The sequence below is a fragment of the Danio rerio genome, chromosome 4 (genome assembly GCF_049306965.1).
Source record: "Danio rerio strain Tuebingen ecotype United States chromosome 4, GRCz12tu, whole genome shotgun sequence".
Taxonomy (NCBI): Eukaryota; Metazoa; Chordata; class Actinopteri; order Cypriniformes; family Danionidae; genus Danio; species Danio rerio.
In genome coordinates, this window is record NC_133179.1 from 8,534,312 (window position 1) to 8,560,000 (window position 25,689).

The following is a 25,689-nucleotide window of genomic DNA, read 5'->3' on the forward strand; positions in this document are numbered from 1 at the left end:
CCGCTGCCTTAAAAATCAACCCCAGAAGCAAAAAGAAACTTTTAAATAAAGAAAAGCAAGGCACTAGAATCTTCAGAAAGCTCATCGGGCGTAGGGAAAAAGGGAAAGATTCGTTTCTTCAAGTACATTAATTGAATCCATTTTACATTCACATTTATCTAATGATAATAATACAAAGGAAGTACAAAGGGGGGAAGGATTAAAGTGTCTCCAATAAGATGTGAATAATGAAATAGCTAGCCTTACATCTCATGAACGCGAATATATCCAAAACCCTCCGCAAAATTTCATTGTTGTTTACGTTTTTGTCTACTTTTCTTTTAATCTAATGTTGTCCAACAACATTTATAATAATCACAGTGTTTCAACATCAAAAACTGATGAGTAAATACAGGTCCGTACAGAACACGACTTCTTATTTGAATGTCTCGATCGAGCTAAATCCGCCCCTAATGCTGCCATGTTTAGAAAAAAGCTGTTACGTTAGTCGTAGATTGAAAGCTTCACAGGCCTTCAGGGCAGTACATGTGTCAGAAGCGATCCCCAGTTTCATACGCAAAGCTCGATCCAACTAATTACACATGGTGTAGCCAGTAAAAAAAAAACATACACGGAAAAGGACGGTAGGCATGTGAAAGTGCTGCAAAGCATGCTGGGGAGCTGTTGTAGAAGCTTTGTAGCACAAACCATGAGGGCAGCTGAAAGGCCTCTGAACATGACAAAACAAACGACCCTTAAACGTACTGCTACACAAGGCCGGCTCGAAGGGCATAAGGAAAGAAAACCACACCAGCCAACCTAATGAATGGAATCAAAACCCTCGTAACCTTAAAAACAAAGCAAACCTGTACATGGATTCTCTTATTTTTGTGTTTGTTTTATCTAATGAAGGCCACTTCCTGTGTTTTTAAATGGGCTTTTCTACCACTTTAAGTAATTATTGCATTATTCCATGGCATTGCAGCAAAGGGGGTATTTGGGCAAGAGGGGAACAAGGACACCTAGATTCATCTCTTCGCCACTCACCATCACCCACCCCACCTCTGAATGCTTATATCACAGATGGATGGATGGAGGTGGCATTCATTCGGTCTGAAAACACAAGTCAAACCCCTTGACAAATGTTTGGTGAAGGATGCAAAAATGGTCACACCTTCTTTGGCCACGTAACATTGCACTCAAGTGTCCGTTGCTTTGTTTTCGTCTTCTCTTATCCCTTGCATCATCCCCGTGGCATATTTGTGAGCATGCAGGATGCTTGCCCAGACCCACTTTCAGTCTGCACCCCTACCCTTGCCTCAATCCCCAACAGTTATTATAGGCCTGGCGCGGCTAGGCCCTGCCCTACGTGCTCTTCAGATTGGGTCCGCCCGGGTGGCTGACTGACTTTTGCAAAGTGCTGATGTGGAAGGTCTGTAAAGGGGTGGGCACCTGGGGATATTGGCCCAGGGGTTGTGAGGTGGCCAGCAGACCGGCCTGGGTGTGCGTGGCCGCTCCAGCCCACTGGGCGCTGTAAGGTGCGGAGGGGTAGCCGTACTGCGGCGTGGGACACAAGGAGCCCTTCCGAGCTCCTAGAGAGGTAGCGGGAGTGTTGGGCATTGGTGGATGGCCGCTCAGAGTTGAAGCGATGCTTGGGCACAGCTGACCCGGAGCTGAGTACTTACGGCCCATGTTTACTGGAGGAACCATCTGAAGAGAAAAGAAATTAAGAATTTAGAGAAAGGCAGGACTTAAGGTCTGAGTTTATACAGAAAGTATAAAATGTAGTGATGTTTTACAAACAAATTTGGAATCTAAGCAACTATGCTGGTATTTTATTTGCATTATATCAGTGGTACCTAAAGTGGGGGTCGGGACAATGAAGGTGGGGATATAATTCATTTGCAATTCAATTCAATTTTAAACACTATTAGAATGAGCATATTTTATTCATAACCTATAGACCTTTTTCTTGTAACGCAAAATTACCCATTATGCTTTGCGTGTATGCGCAAGGAGAATGCGAAGAACTTCCGGTCGGCAGCTGATGCGTGTAAACAGTCACATTTGGACAGCTTTGAAACTATAGTTTTAATCTATTTTACCTGGTTTTATCCTCTTTGAACTAATACTGTTGTCCATCAGCAGCATCTCCTGGACTGATCATTTAAAGAAATGCGATCTAATAGGATGGAAAACAGTTGCTGTGAGGCGTTTTCCCCTCGTTGTCAGACGGCATCTTCTGCAGTTTAAATGAAGCCTTGACATCGCTAAAGTCAACATTTTCTCTTTATTTCAAATATATAATTAGCCCAAACAAATGTAATTCACCAAAATGTTTGACACACACATGTAGCCTGTACTGTGCCACTGACACACTGATTGAATAACTGTGACAAAGTGAAAATATAGGCTAGTGTCATTTCGAAATGACAGAAAAACACAAACCGTGGTAAAAACAACACACGATAGATGTTGTTGATGTAGATGTAGTAGAAGTGATTGTGGTGGTGGTAGTAGTAGTAGTAGCAGTAGTAGTAGTAGACGTTGTTGTATTAGTTGTAGCAAACGCTATAGTAGTATCAGTAGTGGTAGTAGTATCAGTATTAGTAGACATTGTAGTAGTAGTAGTCGTGGTTGTGGCTGTAGTAGAAGCTGTAGTAGTAGTTGGTGTAGCACTTGTGATTTATTATTATTGTTGTCATTTATTACTGTTGTCCTTTCTTTCTTTTTTTTACTCTCATTTTTACTATCATACATTAATATGCATTGTTGTTACTCCCTACCTCTGACTGGTTTCTTTCTATATGTTTTATCTATATCTGTGACACTTGCTTCATTTATTGACTGTTATTGTCCCTTATGTATGTACTCTGACCTGTCCACCAAGTTACCTTTACATGCATACACACACTCACACGCACACACCCAAGCACATACCAGTACATGACTATATTGTTGTTGTTTTTGTTTTGTTTTTGTTTCGTTGCTTTGTATTTGTTATTTGTTGATCTTTTTCTTGTATTTGTATGATTTTTGCATATTCTAATAAAAAAAAATAAATAAAAAAACAACAACACACGATATAAAACACAAACGGCTCGCGATTAGAATGAACAGCAAATCAGCCAGCAGAGTATCAATAACAGACTTTTATTGGTCATTTTTGTAAATTGCACGACTTTCATACCTGTTAAGTTACATACCAGTACTCTGGTTTGCTTTCTCTCTCTCTCTGTGTGTGTGTGTGTGTGTTTGTGTGTGTGTGTGTGCATTTGTGTGTGTGTTAAAGAGCCGCTGAGCTAGCAGCTGACAGGCCGGGAACACACACTGTATTTCTGACGGCAGACATGTGAACTAGGAGAACGTTTTTTTCGTATTTCTGACGCGCTTGAACCACATGTGACAGATTGTAACGGCTTTAACAGACACATTTCTAAGTTGTGTGTCACAAAAACACTCTGTTATCCATTAAAAACGTCATTGAAACCCATTTTCGGGGCGCAAATTACCAGTTGTACACGCTGTGAACGGAAGTTTTTAGCATTCTACCGAAAGACGCCCTCCATGCAGCAGCCATGAAAAAGGTCTATAGAACATAAAAATAGTGGTTAATAGTTACATTAAAAAAATCCACATGCAAATAAAAAGTCAGCTTCTATTATTTGGATTGCAACTTCTGAGGTGTTTACATTAGATTACTGATGTCCAAACTACACTCTCAAAAATAATGGTACACAAACTGTCACTGGGGTGGTACCTTTTCATAAGGTACAAATTTGTACTTAAAAGGGCCATGTTAATACCTCAAGGGTTCATATTAGTGCCTAAAAAATACAAGGGTTCCTCTTAAAATTTGCAGGTACTAATATATACTTTCGTACCAATATGGACCCTTCAAGTACAAATGTGTCCCTTTTGAAAAGGTACCACCCCGGTGAGAGCTTGTGTACCTATAAAGTTGGCCCTTGGTATTCTTTGATTTGGCCATCAGAGAAGATAGGATGATGGAGATGTTTCAGTGTTTAGTTGTTAAAGGCTAAACTGAAATTAAGTGTTTGAATTAAATGGCGTAAATTAATGAGGTTTTGTTTAAATGTAATGGATGATGAATGAATTTGATGAAGAATGATGGGGATGTTTCGATGTTTAGTGTAGTCAGAATTGAACTCCATTGTGTTATAAATGTGATTATGTTTTGATTGCATTAAGTTATCATTTGAAAAGTTATACTGCATTAGTCAATATAGTTTAAAGTAATGTTTTCAGTTTATTTTAAACTATTATTAAATAAATTAGGAAATTACCTGTGGCAAATTTAATTGAATTTAGTTTGATATATTTACCTTCAGCCCACAGCTCTCAATTATATTTGTTTTTTTGGCCCTTTATATAGAAAATTTTACAACACAACCTGAAACTTTCTGACACTTATACGGCAATAAATACAGGTCAAGGTGTGCAAGATTTGTATATTTATAATCACGCTTACAGCACATTGGGGGTGTCACGAGTCACACATTGTTATTTTGGGGGTCGCTGGCTGCATTATAAAATGAAAACTCCAAATGACCGCCTAAACATGAGCTATAATGAAAATTAATTACTGCCCAAACACAAAAGTCCCATCTCTACAATCTTATACTCATTGTTGAAATCATCACAGAATAATGAATTAAACTCAAAACCATTTGAAATTGACCATTTCAATCATTTTAAAACAGTCAATATCTATTAAACATGTTGCAAATTAATGCAGAATATTATGTATCACTCCTAAGCGACTGTGAATAAAAAGAAAAAAGAAAAGCACATCTCTATAAAAGGCTTACTTCGTAGCTGTGGCCCTGAGGAACCACTTGCTGTTGGTGTTTGGAGCCTCTCTTGCCCTGTGATAGGTTCATGGCGTCCCGGGCCCAGTTGTCCACCAGTTTGTGCAGCTCGTCTGTGAACATGCCCTTGCAGCTCTGAGACTGAGAGACGGGTGGCTGGCTTTGGTTCTGACCGGGTCCTGCCACCGTGTTGGTGCTGCTCGTCCCTGAGCAAGGAGGAAAAGAGAAAGAGAAAATACGATTATAAAAAGAAAGTCATTTGAACGAAGGTCACATTAAAACAGCTGATACCATCTGAAGCTCACAGACTATATCAATGTGTGCATGTATGTTTTCATATACAGTTACTCTCGTTACTTTACACATACCTTGCATAATCTGCTAAATGTCCAAAAGGAGATTACATATTTTTATTTTTACCCTGGTTTAGCCTGATTCTGAGTTATCTGGCATTACATTTCAACTCTCTTTATTTTTATTTTTTCATTATTTAAATATTGTATTACTGCTTTAAAATTTAGTTTAATAATCTAACTAATAAATTGAAATGATTTAAAATACATGTATCTTTATGTAATTAAAATAAAAATACTTTATTTTTCTAAAAACATTTTCATATTGTTTATTAATAATAATTAATTTAAAACCTGTAAAAGCTTTGTACTTATTTTTTTTTTTGCTTATTCTGAAGCACAGATTCTCTCAAATCATGCAGACGTAGAGCTAAATCTGCAATCTGAGAAACAAACCCTAACAATTAATCAATTTCAGCTACTTTGCCCAAACAATATACTTGTATTACAGGTTAATGATGTAATGTAACAATATACATTTTTTATACAGGTTCTAGAGATCAACAAAATAAAACTCTCGCTGTTTTTAGTGGGTTTGAAGATTTTAGACCTTTTTAAAAGGAATTACTACTGTTCATAACAAAAGTCCAGTGTTTATTCTATGGCAGAGATGCTTAAAGTAGGAACCGCGGGCGAAAGTTAGCGCATTGTAACCTTTGATTTGGCCCACCATCGCATCTAACAGAAAAATCGAGGGAGGGGGTGGGGGAGAGTACATTTTCTAATTTGACATAACCTTTTTTGTTTCTTTTATTTATTATTTAATATTTTTATTTATTATTTTTACATATTTATAAATGCAAATACTGCCACTCAACAGATTGACTACACAGAAGACATCGACTAGCAAATCAAGGCAAAAACTGGTGTAATTTTGTTATAAACGAGGTTTCGTTTTTACTGTAATAATATATATATATATATATATATATATATATATATATATATATATATATATATATATATATATATATATATAAAACTTTATTAGTTAATATAAAACAATGTTTTCTAGTCATTTTTAACATTATAAAATAAATTTGGAAATTACAAGTCAACTATAATTACCTTCAGCCCACTAGCCTCAATTGAAGTTTGGTTTTTGACACTTATTAACAAAAAGTTTGGGCACCCCTGTTCTGTAGTCTCTTCTTGTTGAAGCATACAATTTATTTAGTTCAGTTCCTCAGATGAAAAGCTATAAATGATCTTCAAATTTGCTCTGAAATAAATCATCTTAAAACATTTTTTTTGCAGTGCATGCATCATTTAAAGCTATGAAGTCTTAAATTTAAAAGTACACATATTTTAACAATTTGAAGCCCTTCGACTGTAAATTAAGCCTTTTTAACCTTCTTTTAAATAGAGTTGAATGAAATCTTAAACATTTAATACAGATTATGCAAAGGGTATGCAAAACATCGGAGCACAACTGCATATATAATGTCATGTGTATATATAAAAACAAAAGTCATGGCAGTGAGGCCCTATCGAGCACCTGGGCGTCCGCTCTGAGGCTAAAGTGACACTTTTATCACTCTGACTCCAACCTGCAAAACAGGTCACGATGACAGCGTTAAAACACCATCTCTGACTTTCCATTACAGCACAATCGCAGTGCTCTGCTTCAGCATGGACTTCATTAACATGCTTGCTTGCGTTCTTGCAACACAAGAGGGAGCAAAAGGCTGTTGAAACGGCAAAAGGATTCACTATAAGCTCTGGTATTAGTTTCAAATGAACTGCAATGACTCAAAATTCATGGAGGAGGCTAAACAGATTTGACAGCTGCTATTCAGATATGTTTGATAAGCACTAGTATCTTGAGCATCAGAGCATTAAATAAGCCTCTTTCTGAACACCAAGCATTGCAGTGAAGATTATATGGTACTTATTTAGCAAAAGTAGCTGTGTTAAATGATGATAAATTGGCAAAAATGAGTGGGAATGCCTCAGCTCCTTCATTAGACACTTCACTGTCATGACTAAGAGATTACAGTCTTTCAACATGCACTGCTATAGGCTGATTGGTCCATTTGTCTATGCATGTGTGTTGAGTAACAAAGAGCTGATGCATTTAGAGAGGAACTGTAAGTCAAAAATGAAACTGATGAGAAGAAAAAAAAAAAAGAGAGCACATTTTCAAAGTCAAATCTTGCATGGTTACTTAAAATATCTTGCCAACTACCCAGGCAGCCACCCGGTGACACATATAAGACCTGTTAGGATGGTAAACACGGCCCTTTCCTGAAGGCAGCAACAGAAGGGTGACACATCGCGCAGAGGATAAAGCACCAAAAGGTATTTTTGGGCGATAAAGCTCAGGGCAAGCCATGCTTTGAAAGAGAGCAACTCCTTTTCAACCATGCTGGTGCTGGTGCCAAAGCCGGTACTCAAATTGATCTGATTGCATTTCCACTGATGGAAAAGTATCAAAACTGAAGTGTATGTACAGTAGGTGTGATGGAATTTGTTGTGGGTTTTGTATATATTATTTATAATATATACTTTTTATTTATATGAATATTGGACTGCAACTTTAAGATATAGTTAAAAAGCGAGCAAATAAATTAGAATGATCTAAATAAAAATACATTAGTATAACAAATTTATTTTAATATAATATTAATTAAAATATATATATTAGGTGCAAATAATTGGCCAAAATAATAATAATAATAATAATAATAATAATGATAATAATAATATTAATAACAATAATAATGATATTAATATTAATAATAATAATGATAATAATAATAATGATAATAATGATAATAATAATAATAATAATGTTAGAATAAATATCTAAACCTATAGATTTGCCGTCTACAGATTGAAATGGCTATGCAGCAGCAGCAGCACCACCTGTTGGAAATGGAGTAAGGGAAAAGCTCCACACACACAGCTTGACTTCAGCATTTACTGGATGACCTCCATTCACTTGGTTCAATAATATGACAGCGTCTTCATATCCCATCTGCGGAAACCCACTGTTATAAGTGCCAAGCGTGAGCTCAATACGGCGGCTTGCGCATTTGTACAGTGATTAAGCCTTGTGCACAGCGAGGGAGAAAATCAGCCAGGCCTCATTATTCCCTGGTAATGGGCGAGAAGCTCCATTTCAACAGGATGAGGTCGATGTGCAGTAAGCGGGATGAGTCTTAAGGGGATAAGCAGGAGTGCAGGAGGGAGTCTGAGGCTTGTGTTTGTAATGGGATGAGAGCTCAGACGGGTCCATTTAGAGTGCATTAGGCTGAGTGCGGCGTCGTTGCGCAGCCGAGAGTGACGATCATTACAACACATGCAAGTTCAGTAAATGCCTTACTTTAGGGATGCACAATATTATCAGAATGCTTGATAAATCGGCAAAATGACCAAATATGGAAAATGATGGCTTGTCAATAAGATGAAGTGTTGAAAATGAGCCTGCAGTAACTTAATTGTCCACCAGGAGCGCTAGCAGTAAGATCAGGGCATTCTTGAGGTGAATTACTTGTATTGTGGTTTAGACTAATTGTTTAGGACTGTCAAATAGAAAATTTAAGATGCAATTTTTACTATTAAAAAGCCATTAACTATGTCTTTTAGCTTACTGAACCCCTTTATTTGCTGACAATTAGCAGTTATGGTAGTAGTTGAGTTTAAGCATTGGGTAGGATTATGGATGTATAATAAAATCAAGCATAATATGTAGTTTATCTGAATTAATAAACAGCCAAATATTTTAATAATAAACAGACAATAAGCTAGTTAATAGTGAGACTAGTTAATAGTGAGAATTGGTACTTAAAAAAAGTGATATAAACTTTTAATTGACCCAAAAACACACAAACCCCAAAAACTATTGGTATCGAAATCAGTTATCGGCCAAAAGGATTCATAAATATCGATTTATCGGATATCGACAAAAATGCAATATTGTGCATCTCTAATACATTTAAGATTGCATTTTTAAAAAGAATTTAAGGATTTGATTTAGGATGTGCAAGTGACATGCCACACTTATAAAACACATTAATGGGTCATCACATGCATATCGGTTTATCGAATATCTGCAAAAATCCAAGACTGTGCATCCCTACTTGATGTAAGATTGTGTTTTTAATCTAATTTGAGAAGAACTTTCATTAAGGATGTGCAAGTGACATGCCACACTTATAAAACACATGAATGGGTCATCACATAAATATCGGTGTATCGGATATCGGCAAAAATCCAATATTGTGCATCCTTAATTTATTTAAGATTGTGTTTTTATCTAAGTTAAGAGGAAATTTTGATTTAGGATGCGCAAGTGGCATGCTACACTTATAAAACACATGAATGGGTCATCACATGCATATCGGTTTATCGAATATCTGCAAAAATCTAAGACTGTGCATCCCTACTTGATTTAAGATTGCGTTTTTAATCTAATTTGAGAAGAACTTTTATTTAATATGTGCAAGTGACATGCCACACTTATAAAACACATGAATGGGTCATCACATGAATATCGGTTTATCGGATATCGGCAAAAATCCAATATTGTGCATCCCTAATTCATTTGAGATTGCGCTTTTATCTAAGTTACGAAGTTTGATTTAGGATGTGCAAGTGACATGTCACACTTCTATAAAACATGAATGTGTCATCACATAAATATCGGTGTATCGAATATCGGCAAAAATCCAACATTGTGCATACTTAATTGATTAAAGATTGCGTATTTATCTAATTTGTAAAGGAGTTTTTATCAGATATCAGCAAAAATCCATTACTGATTACCCCTAATTGATTAAAGATTGCGTATTTATCTAATTTGAGAAGAAATTTTATTTAGGATGTGCAAGTGATATGCCACACTTATACAACACATGAATAGGTCATCATCACAAAAATATCGGTTTATCGGATACTGGCAAAAATCCAATAATGTGCAGCTCTAACTGATTTAAGATTACATTTTATCTGACCTGAGAAGGAGTGTTATTTAGGATGTGCAAGTGTCATGCCGCACTTATAAAACATAAATAGGTCATTATATAAATATCGGTTTATCAGATTTTGGTAAAAACCCAATTTTGCGCATCTATTACTCAGTTACGACTGTGTTTTTATACAGCTTGAAAAGAACCTTCATTTAGGATATGCAAGCGACATGCCACACTTATACAACACATGAATGGGTCATCACATAAATATCGGTTTATCAGATATCTGAAAAAATCCAATATTGTGCATCACTAATTGATTTCAGGCTGCATTTTTTTATCCAACTTGAAAAGGAGATTCATTTAGGACGCGCAACCGACATGCCACACTTATAAAACACATGAATGGGTCATCACAGGGAAGAAATGCTCAAGTCAGCCTGAGAGCGTAGTGGAAAAAACAGCTTCAACAGGCCACAGGACATGAAGCGAGAGATGACGGACAGGAGAGAGAGAGAGGGAAGGAGTGTGGGAGGATGTAAAAAAGAGAGATAATTACTACAGAGTTGGTTGCAGGGGCAGACTTTTTTCACCATCTTCCCTGAAGCATGGAGAGAACGGTGGGATTGGAGAGAATCAGTGGTTACAGTAATGCCACGTCCAACACAGTGCATTATGGGAGTGTATCAGAACATGCTAGGCTAAAATCTGACTTCAAGTCCTGATGGCTGTTCATACATTGGTACTGTATTTGCAAAAAAACGTGAAGGAGGGGGTCAGCGGAGGAAAGCTCTGTTGTGATTGTGAATATCGGTGGTCTGTGGTCAAAGACATCACATTGTGAGAGTAAAGGAAGGCTGCTGAGGAGATGGTGTGTGAAAGTACCTTTGCTGAGCTTCTTCTTTTACTTAAATAAAAATAAATAGTTAAACTAAAAGGGAAACTGAGCAGATTGTAAGATGGATGCAGTCGTTTATTTAATTAGGTCAATCATTAGTCTTTCTGTCAGCCTTTTTAATAGAAAAGTGTGTGTTGATTATTAGGTAATTAATATGAGGAAATGAGAATAGTAAGTCGGAGGTTGACTCTGCATGTTTCAGTGCCGGAAAGTCTGATTGATTGACTTGTCATTATAATGTGATCATAATAATGTTTCTGAGGAAACACTATAGGTTCATATCAGTGTTGTTTAGTTGTCATGTACTCAAACAGCTCGCTAAACTGATATCAACTTTTCCATAGAAGTGAATTTTTGTAGTTTATATGGAGACAAAAACTGTATTGTTATTAAAAACTGCTGCTATTGAATAAATAAACGGCCAAAACACATTAGAAATTTTTACTGTTTAAGTGACAGGTGTAAAATCCAGTTCCTGGAGGACCGCAGCTCTGCACAGTTTAGTTCCAACACTGCTTCAACACACTTACCTGTAGGTTTCAAACAAGCCAAAAGGACTCAATTAGTTTGAATAAGGGTGTTTAATAAGGGTTGAAACTAAACTGTGCAGAGCTGCGGCCCTCTAGGAACCGCCTTTGACACCTGTTAATGACCATGTTAATGACCCCAAAACAAAAAGTAATAATTGTATGTAACTTTTAGTAATTGAAACTAAAATCTAAAATAAATGTAAATATTAGATTTAAAAAATTGAAGTTAGAAACTTTTAGTTGACCACTAACTAAAACAAGCTTAGGGTTTAGAAAAGTAACTAAAGCTGACACAGAAAAACACTGAAAAAAATATTCCAAATATATAAATATATAAAATAAACAAAATTGTTTACATTTTTAAAATACATTTTTAAAGTAAATAAACAATCCTAAAATATCATTGCAACTATAAAATATGTTTACATTTATTAATGAAGGTTAACGTTTGGTGGAAATGCATTTCATATTTATTTAGAAAATAACAAATACTGATTTATACAGCATGGAATTATGAGTGAAAATGTCATGTTAATGACCCCAAAACAAAAAGTAATACTTGTATGCAACTTTTAGGAATTGAAACTGAAATCTAAAATAAAATGTAAATATTGAATAAAAAAAATTAAGTTAGAAACTTTTAGTTGACCACAAACTAAAATAAGCTTAGGGTTTAAAAAATGACTAAAGCTGACACTGAAAAACACTCAAAAAATATTCCTGATATATAAAGATATAAATAAACATCAATTTGTTAACATGTTGAATACATTTTAAAAGTTAATATTATTGCAACTATAAAATATTTTAACATTTATAAATCTAGGTTAACATTTTGGATAAATGCATTTCATATTTGATAAATAACAAATACTGATGTATACAGCATGAAACAATAGGTGAAAAAGTTATGTTAATGACAACAAAACATAAGTAATAATTGTATGTATCTTTTAGTAATCGAAACTGAAATCTAAAATAAAATGTAAATATTAGATTTAAAAATTGAAGTTAGAAACTTTTAGTTGACCACTAACTAAAACAAGCTTAGAATTTAAAACAAAAACTAAAGCTGACACTGAGAAACACTCAAAACTATTCCAAATATATAAAGATATAAAAACTACATGACTAAAACAAGCTGAAAATTAATACATTTGAATAAATGTAAGTATAAAAAAATCAATATTAAAATAACACTGCAACTATCAAATATTTTAATATATTTATATATAATTATTATTCTAGGCTAACGTTTTGGATAAACGCATTACATTTTCAGTTATAAAATAACAAATATAGACTTATACAGCATAAAATGATTAAACAATTTTAGCACATGCAACCATATTTACCTACAATAATATTAATGAATTCATCTACTGTTCTGTTAATGTAAAGTACATTATATACATGTAATGTTAGGCAAGTAATGTCGTTTCCCTGCACATGAGAATAAGTACCTATAAATACAACAGATGATGTTATTTAATATTTATTTATTTTTTAATCTACAAGCCATATATCTTTAGAACACCGTCAAATGCAGCATGTAATTAACATTTTAACTGATTAGTCATTTTGTTACTGTTAAACCAAACTTAAGCAATAAAACGATATAGAAAATCTTTAAACAAATTACCACCGTCGATTAGAAATAATTATCAGACCTCCTTAGGTTAAACTAGAGAATGATGGGATACGAGTGATAACAGCGATGCACACTAGTGCTTTTTAATACCCACGACACAATGTCTGAGATGTTCAGCCAATCAGCGGCATCAAGAACTAAATCACATGACATTGTAGGAAAGAGACAAAAAGAAAAAAGCGTTACACACAAAGAGCCAAGCAGGGCGTACTCAGAAAACGCGTCCTCCTGCCACCTGGTTTGAAGGTCACTCTCTCCGAGCCACAGCTGAACTTTACACAGCCTGTGGTACAAAAAGAGGGAAAGAGAGAGAGAGAGAGAGAGATGGAAAAGAGACAGAGAGAGAAACAGATGGAGCAAAGAGAGAGAAAGAGAGAGAAGTAAAGGAAACGTACACGAATACACAGTGAGAATGGTCACAGAGGTCAGTAAGCCATGAATTCCTGACAGAGATAGATAGAGTGACGGAGGTGGAGGAGGGAGGAGGGAGGAGGTGCGCGGAGGAGGAGGGGAGGAAAAGTGGCCTCAAGCATCAGCCCTGGAGCGTCATCAAATCAAAGCGTGCGCTTTCTCAGATGCCCAAAAAGCAGATTCCTGCGTCGAGGTTTGATTCACATGTACTGTACCACCACCAATAGGGTTGATACACCAAACACCAGCAACTATTAGAGGATTGTTTTGTGAGAACTCCACAGTGTGGAGATTCAAGCTGAAGTATTTTTTTTTTTTAAAGATGAAAGACTTGCTTTATGTAAAAACAAATGGACAAAGCCAACCTTTATTAATTAAAATTGAATTAAGAGAAAATTTGAGTTTAATTTGAGTCATACACCAATTGTTTGGAAAGACTAAAATAAACTAAAAGACTGCTGTCTCTTCTTCTTCTATATACATTTATTTGGTTTAAAAATGAACACATTTAGAGCTTTATTTGTTTTATTATATTTTCCTCCTTAAAATCGATATACAGTGGTCCCTCGTTATTCGCGGGAGTAACGTTAAAAAAAAAAAAACCTGTGATAGGTGAAATCCGCAAAGCACTCAGATCAATTTTTCTAGATTTATTTTATTATAAATGTTTTAGGGCTGTAAAACCCCACACTACACACTTTATAGACTTTTCTCAGACAGGCATTAATTAATCATTCATTCATTCATTCATTCATTCATTCATTTATTTATTTATTATTAATTTATCACTTTATAGACTTTCCAGACAGGCATTATTTATTAATTCAATTAATCTAATTTAATTAATAAATTTATTATTAATTTATTGCCACATCAGCAACTTATGGCTATTTCATGGCAAAATGGACATACATAAAATATTACATGATAAAAACAAATTCGTATTATAATTTTAAGTTACTTAGACAAATATATAAAATCAAATAAATACAATTCACACAAAAATATACTCAGTTTTAAATTTGATTTTTCAGGTCAAATTTTCTAATAAATAATTTAGAAATCTTCCTGGTGGTAGATTTTTTAAAATATCCATCAATACACTCCCTATTTTTGCCTAATTGTATGCAAACTTCCACATTCCAACAAAATTTTGTTTCATGGTAAGAGCAGCCTGGCAGTAATGACATTTAGGTGGTGCTTCGTTACAAATACAAATGAGTCAACCTAGAATGTCCAATTCGACATCTTCGACAGTTTGATCATGCCTGGTCTCAAAATGATAATTTTCTAAGTGTCTTTCATTTATTTTCGGGTTCAGACAGGCATTAACATGCTCACACTTTCTCACACTCTCAAAGCTCCAACCTTCGTAGAAAAATAAGCTCAGTATTATAGAATGAAATAAAAGATCAAAACCATTTGATCTTCATTTAATTATTCTGTAATGATGCCCTACATCCACGTAACTTCTACCTTTCTGTAGCGTGCGCAGAAGTAAAAAGTTTAGTGCGATGTTTAGCATCTTCATTTGCCTTTTGGGTGCTACTGCAGGTGCCTTTGACGGTTTCGTCGACATTATGGGGAAAAACTTGCAAACATACAGTACAGCACTTTAGAGTCAGAGTACTACTAGCGATCGAAGATTTATGTGAATTTGGCAAGCTGAACGCATTACGTACTATACAGGAGACACGGCACGAATAGATTGATTTACAATAGTCTACAGCCACTCAGGATGCAGAACACAATGCACTAATCAGGACGCAGAACACAACTCGCTGTAGAAAAAAAGCATGTCAAATTGCGTGTCAAATCTGCAAAACTGCTAGATCTTGAAAAGTGAATGGCGTTATAGTGAGGGACCACTGTATACATACATTTGGATTGGAAATAAATATATTTAGAGCTTTAATTTATTATATTTCCCCCATGTAATCGATTTAATCTTTAATTAAATGTATAATTTGTAGTGGTTATTCCACCAAATATTGATTTCTTAGTCATTGTGCAGTCTAAATATTTTTATATAAGTATGTATATTTAAAGACATGGCACCTTTTTGGTATTTTAATGAGAGCAAAACGTTCATAAAATACAACATGAACAAAATTAACATAAATATCTATCTAAAGACATGGATTGGAAATAAGTACATGTAGAGCTGTATTTATTTAATTATATTTTCCCTATAAATTCAATATAATCTATAATTTAATGTATAATTTGAAGTGGGTATTCCACTAAATATTGATTTCTAAAAACTTCTATAAATATCCATCTAAATACATAGCTCCTTTTTAGTATTTTATTGTGAACAAAAGTATCACAAAATTTAATGTGAACAAAATTTATTTAAACATGTATCTAAAGACATGGATATTTTTTGATATTTTAAAATGAACAACTTTTTTATATAACATTTAGAAAGAAATATGTGATGAGAAGTTTACCATTATTTACATTTTATTGTAAATACAATGATTTAATTGTAAAAAAAAAAAAAACTTAAATTGTTATTGCAATTTAATTGTAATAAATATAAAATAATTGAATTTAAGTAAAATTAAATGTAATTAACAATACACAAACTATAAACACATAACTATAAATCATAAACTGAGAATGTGATTTAAATATCTCTATTTTTTGAATATTTTTGCTTGCATTTAAAGTGTCTCCTAATGTCACTTTATTTTAATATGTGCTACTTGGAGTGGATTAAAAAACAAGTAGAAAAAGCTCAGGATCAAGCGAGGGCTGTGTTGTGTTAGGTCTCTTTATTTTTACCTTGCGAGGTTACACAGAGACTGGGCGCAGAGAGCGTGGCGTCACTGGTGAAAGTGGAGCACAGGTTGTCATTGGAGGGCGAGGGTTTGAAAGACTGCAGCAGAGGGCTGCTCCCCCCATCCATCATCCCCCCGGGGGCCAGGAAGGCCTGCTGGGCTGGGTACACAGAAGGGGCGCTCTGTGCTGATAAAGTGCTGGTTGCTGGAAGACCATGGAAAAAAAACACAAACATATATAGAAATATTAAGGCATGTGACAAAAACAGATTCAAAGTTGCTGATGCTAGAGGTGAGAAAAATCTAAGTGAAAAAAAAAATCCTACTGACTAATCAAAACTTTACATGATCGAAATCATATGGATTCCGATTTCAATATAAAACATTTGTGTTTACACTGTATTGAAACCTTTGGAAGCTAAAACTCATGATTATGGCAAAGGTGTTACATTTATGACACACTTAAGGTGTTCGGAGTCAAGCTGGTCAGCCAATCACAACACACTGAGTCAAGCAGGCCAATCAAAGCACTTAGGGATTTTAAGGAGGGGCCTATTGAAATCAAATCTTAGGGAGCTTTCACACCTGTAGATCGATTGTTTTGTTCCAAAACGGGGATTCAAATTGTGACAATGTTGCTTTTTGTTCTTGGTGTGATTCACTTTCCCGAGGCAAACTTTCTAAACAGACCAAAATAGCTAAAACAAGTCATTTTTTCAGAGTCCCGCGTCCTTATTTTAATTTATGATGATGAGCAATGATGACACCCACAGACATAGTCACCAAATATAAATCAGAAATAGGACTTTCTCATACACAGGCGTAAGCTACAATTAGGCATTATGGATTTTACAATATAGAGAAATAACAGATAAACGAAGACCAAGTTTGGTCAATTTTCCTAATGACTAAACAGCTCTCGTTAATAGTTCAGCATGCGGTTACTTTTATATTTGACATGAAAAGCACATTTATCAGTAGGAATGACATCCTGTCCTACTCATCATTCTCTCTTCATATAACTATATATCCTGATTACATAACCATAATACAGTGTGATAGCCTGATTCGTTAGTTCGATGGATCGTATTGCTTTCTTGCTACAATAAATCTGCTCTAGAGTTAGTTTCAAATGAACCGAGACCACCTCATCCAGGCGATCTCGGACCGATTGTTTTGGTGCAGATCAGAGGGCAATTGCTGAAATCACATATGCCAAACGAACCACAGAAAAAGGGGGCAAACATGCCAGGTTCCAAAACAAATGTCTAAGAGTGAAAGCACCCTAAGTAGAGTGCTTCAAACAGACTAAGAACAGAGGTCCTTTAAAAATGGACAGTATGTAAAAACAATGCAGCTCTTGAACATAAAGCAAGTTAAACTGTTCTTAGATTCTACAAAAACAAGATGTTTAACATTATCATATAGTCTGTTATCAACAACTACTCTATGTTTAATAGATTAAAAATCTTGAGGAATAACATTTTTTACAAGAATTTTCTCTTTTCAATTAGAAAATAAAAATAAAAAGTCTGGAAGTTTCTAAGACTTTTATTTTAGTATGTTAATGTACTTCCACCTGAAACAGAATATTGAGTAGGGGTGGGGCTTATGTATTGGTTAGACTTTGATTGAAGATGACCAAAACTAACATTTGTTCAGTGAATTAACTTGCATGGATTAATCAACCAATCAAAGAATAACAGTGTGCACTAGCTAAATAAACATTGTACATTTTTATTTCACACACAATGTTTTGCAAATCTAACCCCTGATTTGCATGAATAAAAAGGTGTATACCTGGCTGTACGGGACTCTTGCTAGCCTGCGAGCTCCCGCGGCTGGATTTGCTGCTTTTGCTCTTGGTGGGGCGTCTCCTGCGGCCGGCTGGGTTCACCACAGGTGGGTTAACCATAGCAGGTGGAACTTTCCCCAAACGGGCAAACAGAGCCTCAATCTCTGCTTTCTGACGAGAATATAGAGCCTGACTCTCTATCATGTGCCTGGATAAAAAATTTTAAAAAGCAGAGTAAAAACAGTTTATTAATTATTTTTAAAACAATTTTAATTTTTAACATTAGCAATATTTTAATTTCAATTGTCTACAAAACAAACCGTCGTATACTGTACATTAATTTGCCTAATTACACAAACTTAAGCCTTTAAATAGCACTTTAAGCTGAACACTAGCATCTACAAAAATATCTAGTAAAATATTACACACTGTCATCATGGCAAAGATAAAAGAAATCAGTTATTAGAAATGATTCATGTTTATAAATGTGCTAAAAAATCTTCATTGAACCGAAATACAAAGAGGGTCTAATAATTCAGGAGGGCTAATAATTCTGACTTCAACTGTATATCAATCAAAATCAAACATACTTGTCTCTCAGCCTGCTGACTTCTCTCTTAAAGTCCTCGTCTTCAAACTCCGAGTCATTATCGCTGCTGAAATAGGAGCTGATGGAGTTGTTTAAGCTCCCGGGACTCTGTGCTGGACCGTTGCCCACAGCAGAATGGGTTTGAGGTGTGGGCTGAGGTTGTGAGGTGGATGTAGTCACCTCGTCCTGTGCTTTGCTAACAGAGAAGCGTCCCACCTGCGTGTCTGTTTTGGTCGTGACCTGGAAGCGGCCGATGGTGGTGGGCTGAGGCTGGGTCGTTGTCTGGTTGGGGAGAGCAGGGAGACCATCGACCACATCTGCGCCTGTGTCTATGAGGGGAGAGGAGGTTCTGTGCAGTGTGTTTTCAGGGCTGGACAGACTACAGGAGGAGGAGGAAGAGGAGGTGGTGGAGGAAGATGATGTGGAAGAGGATGAGCTGGTTGGAGTCTGTGTGGTGTTCTCATCAGTGGCCACCGACACCTGAGAGAGCGAGAAAGAGAGAACAGTTATGTACGCTACCTGACAAAAGTCTTGTGGCCTACCCAAGTTTTAGGAACAACAAAAAATAACTTGACTTCTAGTTGATCATTTGGTATCAGAAGTGGCTTATATGAAAGGCAAAGGGGCTCTAGATTATGCTTATTTTACCAAATTAAAACATGATCATGCCTTGATTTTGAATCATTTAATTAGGAAAGTAAGGTCTAGCTTTGCTTAGACAACAGAGATAATGAACAGTACAGTACAGTATAGTCATGGTGCAGTGGAAAAGGAATGAATATTGTGTATGACTCCCATGAGCTTAGATGACTGCATCCATACATCTCTGCAATGACTCAAATAACTGATTAATAAAGTCATCTGGAATGGCAAAGAAAGCGTTCTTGCAGGACTCCCAGAGTTCATCAAGATGCTTTGGATTCATCTTCAATGCCTGCATTTTACTTCAGACATGCTCAATAATGTTCATGTCTTGTGACTGGGCTGGCCAATTCTGGAGCACCTTCTCAGCTTTCAGGAACTTTGACGTGGAGGCTGAAGTACAAGGAGGAGCGCTATCATGCAGAAGAATGTGCCTTCTCCTGTGTTTTGTAATAAACTGGGTAGCACAAATGTCTTGATATCTCGGGCTGTTAATGTTGCCATCCACTCTTTTTTTAAAGATGATAATTTTTTGATTAAATCAGTATCGGAATCAGCTATGAAAAATCAAGACGGGTACATCACTAATTATACTGTATGAAATCACTATGAACGTCCTGTTCCTGACACTGCATTGTGAATGTGATCTACCTGGAATCGCCCCAGTTTGTATCCTCCAGCTGCAGGTGCGGCTGCTTGCTCATCATCCAGAGAAAACGGAACTGAAAGAGGACAACCATTAATAAGCAGAACTCATAATGAGTTCATGTAATATGAGAGGGAACGGGTTTAGTTTTTTTGCTTGGTATAAATTGGCAGCACATACCTGGCTGTCCTCCAGGTGGCATCCCGGTTAGAGATGACTGCAGAAAAGAGAAGGGATAAGAAGCAGACAGATGTAGATAAAAGTTAAATATTGAATATATATATATATATATATATATATATATATATATTTTTTTTTTTTTTTAGTAATTAGTAAGTATATATACATATATACAAAACTATTTTTTTAAATATACTGCAATCTACAAAGTTAAACTACAGTTTGTATTTATTCAGCTGAACATATTTTATTCAATCATTCATTTATTTTCTTTTTGGGTTAGCCCCTTTATTAATCCGGGGTAGCCACAGCGGAATGAACCGCCAACTTTTTTAGCATGTTTTTACGCAGCGGATGCCCTTCCTGCCACAACCCATCTCTGGGAAATTAACATATCTTATATCTGATTATTTTTTAATAATTAATAAATTAAATGTATATTTATGAATACTCACAATTGTGTTATACATAATACACATTAAAACACTTTAAAATTTGTATATTGATAGACAGAATGATAACGATGGAACAATAAAGATAGGATGATATTGATAGATAGAACAATAATGATAGAACGATAAAGATAGATAAATAAAGATAGAATGATAAAGATGGAACGATAACGACAGAATGATAAAGATAGAAAGACAACAATAGGACGATAGATAGAACGATAACAATAGATAGAACGATAACTTTAGAAAAATATATAGAATGATAACGATAGTTAGAACGATAACTTTTATAACGATAGACAGAATGATAACAATATATAGAACAAAAACTTTAGAACAATAACAACAGAATTATAGATAGAACGATAACAATAGAATGATAGATAGAACGATAACAACAGAACAATAAAGATAGAACGATAACAATAGAACGATAGATAGAATGACAAGTATGGAACGATAGATAGAAAGATAACAACAGATAGAACGATAACTTTAGAATGATAGATAGAATGATAACGATAAAATGATAGATTGAAAGATAACAATAGAATGACAGATAGAACGATAATGATAAAATGATAGATAGAATGATAACGATCGAACAATAAAGATAGAACAATAACGATAGAATAATAATTAGAACGATAGATAGAATGAACAAGATAGAAAAATAAAGATAGAATGATAAATATAACGATAAAACTAGAACGATAATGATAGATAGAATGATAGATGGAACGATAAAAATAGAACGATATATAGAACAATAATTAGAGATAGATAGAACGATAAAGACAGACAGACAGACAGACAGACAGACAGACAGACAGACAGACAGACAGACAGACAGACAGACAGATAGATAGATAGATAGATAGATAGATAGATAGATAGATAGATAGATAGATAGATAGATAGATAGATAGATAGATAGATGAGTGGAATTATAAAACAATAGATAGAAGGAGAGATTGATCCAATCTAAAGAGTGACTTTCTGGTTTACTGCTGTATGCGATTTGATCTCTTTTTCTCTCTCTCTGTCTGTCTCTCTCTCCCTCCTTCCCTCTCTCTCTCTCTCTTGGTCTATGGAAAATTCCAGTGGCAGCGTTTTGAATCTTCAACTTCATCAAATAGAATCAGACAGATCCGCCACTTAATCCACGTGTGCTGGTGTTTTTCAGCCAGACCCCCGACAGTGTGTGCGTGTACCTGGTGCGTGACACTGCTGATTGGGACGGTCTCCGGACTCAGTGCCCGTCTCAGCTGGGCATCCAGATCCTCCAGGGGCTGCTGGGACTAAATAATCCATTTCAGCAATTAGTCAAATTCACTTAGCCCCAAGAAACACACACACACACACGCAGACCGGTACAAACACTTATTACTTATGGCAAGTGCACACAAATACAGCAATACAGGGAACTGTGTATCTAATTAACTTTTGCATGAGATGATCTTTTACAGTAAGTACAGGGTCAGATGACCAGTGCCTGGAAGAACTCCGATGCTTTTAATCCCAGCTGAGCTTTTCCTTTCATGTTGCACACAACATATTTGTGAAATGTAGAGTAAAGCCTTTAATTGGCCCGCACTCTGTGGCTCCTGAAAGCTTTTGTATGAGTTTGCTTGTGGCTGAGTGCTATCACAGTACTTTTACTTGTTTTTTTTTTAAGTGATGGATGAAAAACATCACATCAAATCTACAGGATTAGAAAAATGCTCTTACATTTGGCAGAAATTGTTTTGAGAAAGAAGGTCTTTTCTTGGAGTGTGATGTAAATGAATTAAGTTAATTTTGGAACAATGACAAACTGTCTCCATTCATTCATTCATTTTCTATTTGGCTTAGCCCCTTTATTAATCAGGGGTCACAACAGCGGAATGAACAGCCAACTTATCCAGCATATGTTTTAGGCAGTGGATGTCCTTCCAGCCGCAACCTAACACTGGGAAACACCCTTACACTTTTTGCATTCACACACATACACTACAGCCAAATTGATCTTATTAAATTCACCTGTATTGCTTGTCTTTGGACTCTGGGGGAAACCAGGGAAAACACACACGAACACGGGGAGAACAGTGCTACCCACTGCACCCCCATGACACCCACTGTCTTAATTTGATTAAATAAGAATCGTAAAAATCTAATTTCATTCATAATATGCTAAAAGATGATGGCTAATCACTTGGGATTTGAATCTAATTGCTCAATTGGAGCCTATTTAAGTTGTTACAGTCGGTAACACTTTATTTTGATAATCCATTGGAGTATTAGTAGACTGTCTGCTTAATAGCTGTTGATATGCTCTTTCAACAGACATTTAACTGACTATAAGACACTTTGCAAGCAAATGTCAACTTACACTAACCCCAACCCTAAGCCATACAGTCTACTTATAATCTAATGAGAATAAGATGGCATGTAGATGCAATGCAACTTAAATTCAACAAATAGACCTACAGTTTAAAGCATCATTACTAAAATATTTTATACTTTATGTAATAATAATAATAATAATAATGATGATAATAATAATAATAATAATAATAATAATAAAAACAATAACTAAATACATAAAACACTTTCTGCTAGTTTACAAGTAAATAGGTTTCATTTTCATACAAAAATCATAAAAATAATACTAATTAAAAATGAATAAAAACTATTTAGACAATCACAAACTAAAATAAAAATATTAATTAAAAATATTAATAAACTAAAACAAACTGAACAAAAATGTACAAACATTGCTCAATGACAAACAAAAAGTAGCTTGAATTTCTCAAGATTTCATTATAAAAGTGGAAGAGTATGGACAATTCTTAAAAACAAGGGAAAAATAAACAATAGAAAAAGTTGCAATGCCAAAAACCCATCATATTAAAATACTGTAAAATAAATTACCTGAAAAACCTTATGCAAGGGGGGAAAAGCACCTTTCATTTAATTAGAATAAAATAACTAGTGCTGGGCAAAGATTAAATCGCAATTAATCACAGCCAAAAAAAAAAAAAACATGTGTCATACTGTATGAATCAATCAATCAATCAATCAATCAATCTATCTATCTATCTATCTATCTATCTATCTATCTATCTATCTATCTATCTATCTATCTATCTATCTATCTATCTATCTATCTATCTATCTATCTATCTATCTATCTATCTATCTATCTATCTATCTGTTTCGTTCCATCGTTCTATCAATCTATAGTTCCTTTTGTATGCGATTAGTTGTGATCAATTAGGTATATGCGCACAGACTTTTAATTTTCAGACAGCCAGCCCAACGGCTTCCAATCTTTTCATTACAAAACAACCACGTTTAAGATTTATTTATTTTTTTTAAATCAGTGATCTTCACCGCCATATACAATATAAAGTGGGTCTCAGACCGGACAAGAAGCACTGCAATAAATTCCATTTTCCTTGTCATCTCTTTAAAATATGACAATTTACTTTACCCCAGTATTTTCAATGGAGTTTCTGCGCTCACCTGCTGTTGGCGCTAGAGTTAACATGGGCAATCATCTAGTTTTTGCTTGATTAACTAAATGAATGCTTAAGTTTATTTAACTGAATGTATTTTAATTACATTACAACATCGATGCTAAAAGAAGTTCGGCTGAAAAACTGCATGTAGCCCATTTTTGCCCAGCACTAAAAATAACTGTCTATCATTAATAAATGAGCTTAATCCCAGTAAACACAGATCACAAGACAACACACTTAAATTGCTTCATACACCTTTTCTAAAATCATCTTGTTCTCCATTCATCAACAGCAGAGAGTTGTAGAGCAAGTCAGAGTTAATGAGAGTCACAGGTCATGCTCCAAACCGGCCTCAAAGGAAAGCTACAGCATGCAGAGGATTGATTCTTATGCGATTACCAATCTCTACTCATGCTCAAAGTGTTTTACAGGAATGCCACTACACAATACAGAGATGGACAGAGAAAGAAAGAAGAAAAAAGCACCTGAATTAAACCAGGTCCTGGGAAGGGTGGAAGGTGCTCTGTGGGCGGCGTGCCAGCCTGATCTGGGCCGACAGGCAACACCTAATGAATGAAGATGGAAGAGAATCTAAAGCATTGTAAAGGACGAGAGCTGGCGGAAACTAGAGCTATACATGCCGCATAAGGCTGAGTGCTACGTTTGAGACTAGAGCTTTCTTATAATGAAAAGGGTAGAATTACAATGTCATGCTTTATGTCAGTCATGAAACTCATTGGAAATCGACTATAAAATCATGCAGGTTATAAATGGTTAGTAGTTTGACAGAGGGAGGTTAAACTGTGATGTTAAAGACAAGACAATTGTTTGTTTTAATTGGTACCAATAAGTAGAGATAGAGATAGTAAATAGAGATAATTTACTTGACGTGCACATATACAATACAAATATAGTTTATAGATTTTTTATTTTATTTTTAAAATTAGTGTACTAAGGTAAGGCATGGGACGATGCCTGGTTTGAAGGTTTACTGCGGTTTGGAAAAGTCAAGGTTTTAAAACCGCAAATAAAATCCTGTTATATTGTTTCTAAGGTGTATGTAAAGGTTTTTGTGTTGTAAGGAAATATGTGTTTTGTAAACTAATGAACCTTACAGAAGTCAATGATTTATTTTAATGACTTAACCTTAGCCTGTTTACCATTCCAAAATTGTATAAATGTGAATTGTAAATTGAAAATTTAGAAAGAAAAAAAAAATACAGTATGTTGTGTTCAATGTGGAAAAAAATGTGTTGTCTTTTACTAAGACATTTAAAAAGAACTTATTTTAGAGCAGTAAACAAAATACTATTGATACCATGATATTTTTATCCAAGGTTATCATACCGTCACAAACTTATACCGTTATAAACTTATATAATACTAATAATAATTATAATAATATTAATCCTTTAGAAAACGTTCAAATATGATCAAATACGCTAATCTGGTGTTCCAAATATGTATTTTAAGAATATTAATATTAATAATAATAATAATAATAATAATCCTTAAGAAAAAGT

General features: G+C 34.9%; 1 protein-coding gene across 50 annotated transcripts in view; it reads right to left on the minus strand.

Moving 5' to 3' along the window:
- Positions 1 to 313: 313 nt before the first annotated feature.
- Positions 314 to 25,689, minus strand: part of wnk1b (WNK lysine deficient protein kinase 1b) — a 107,810-nt gene continuing 82,434 nt past the window's right edge. For 27 of the 50 annotated variants that reach the window (XM_073947012.1, XM_073947010.1, XM_073947011.1 and 24 more), the window contains 11 exons: positions 24,652 to 24,732; positions 21,878 to 21,964; positions 20,209 to 20,245; positions 20,034 to 20,104; positions 18,742 to 19,220; positions 18,157 to 18,359; positions 16,361 to 16,561; positions 13,350 to 13,442; positions 10,640 to 10,681; positions 4,812 to 5,017; positions 314 to 1,689 (listed from right to left, as the gene is read on the minus strand). In XM_073947012.1, coding sequence (XP_073803113.1) covers positions 1,345 to 1,689; positions 4,812 to 5,017; positions 10,640 to 10,681; positions 13,350 to 13,442; positions 16,361 to 16,561; positions 18,157 to 18,359; positions 18,742 to 19,220; positions 20,034 to 20,104; positions 20,209 to 20,245; positions 21,878 to 21,964; positions 24,652 to 24,732 — 1,845 coding nt within the window. In that variant the 3' untranslated portion in view covers positions 314 to 1,344. The remainder of the gene's footprint in view (positions 1,690 to 4,811; positions 5,018 to 10,639; positions 10,682 to 13,349; positions 13,443 to 16,360; positions 16,562 to 18,156; positions 18,360 to 18,741; positions 19,221 to 20,033; positions 20,105 to 20,208; positions 20,246 to 21,877; positions 21,965 to 24,651; positions 24,733 to 25,689) is intronic. The other 23 variants (XM_073947018.1, XM_073947017.1, XM_073947016.1 and 20 more) reach the window with 5 other exon arrangements.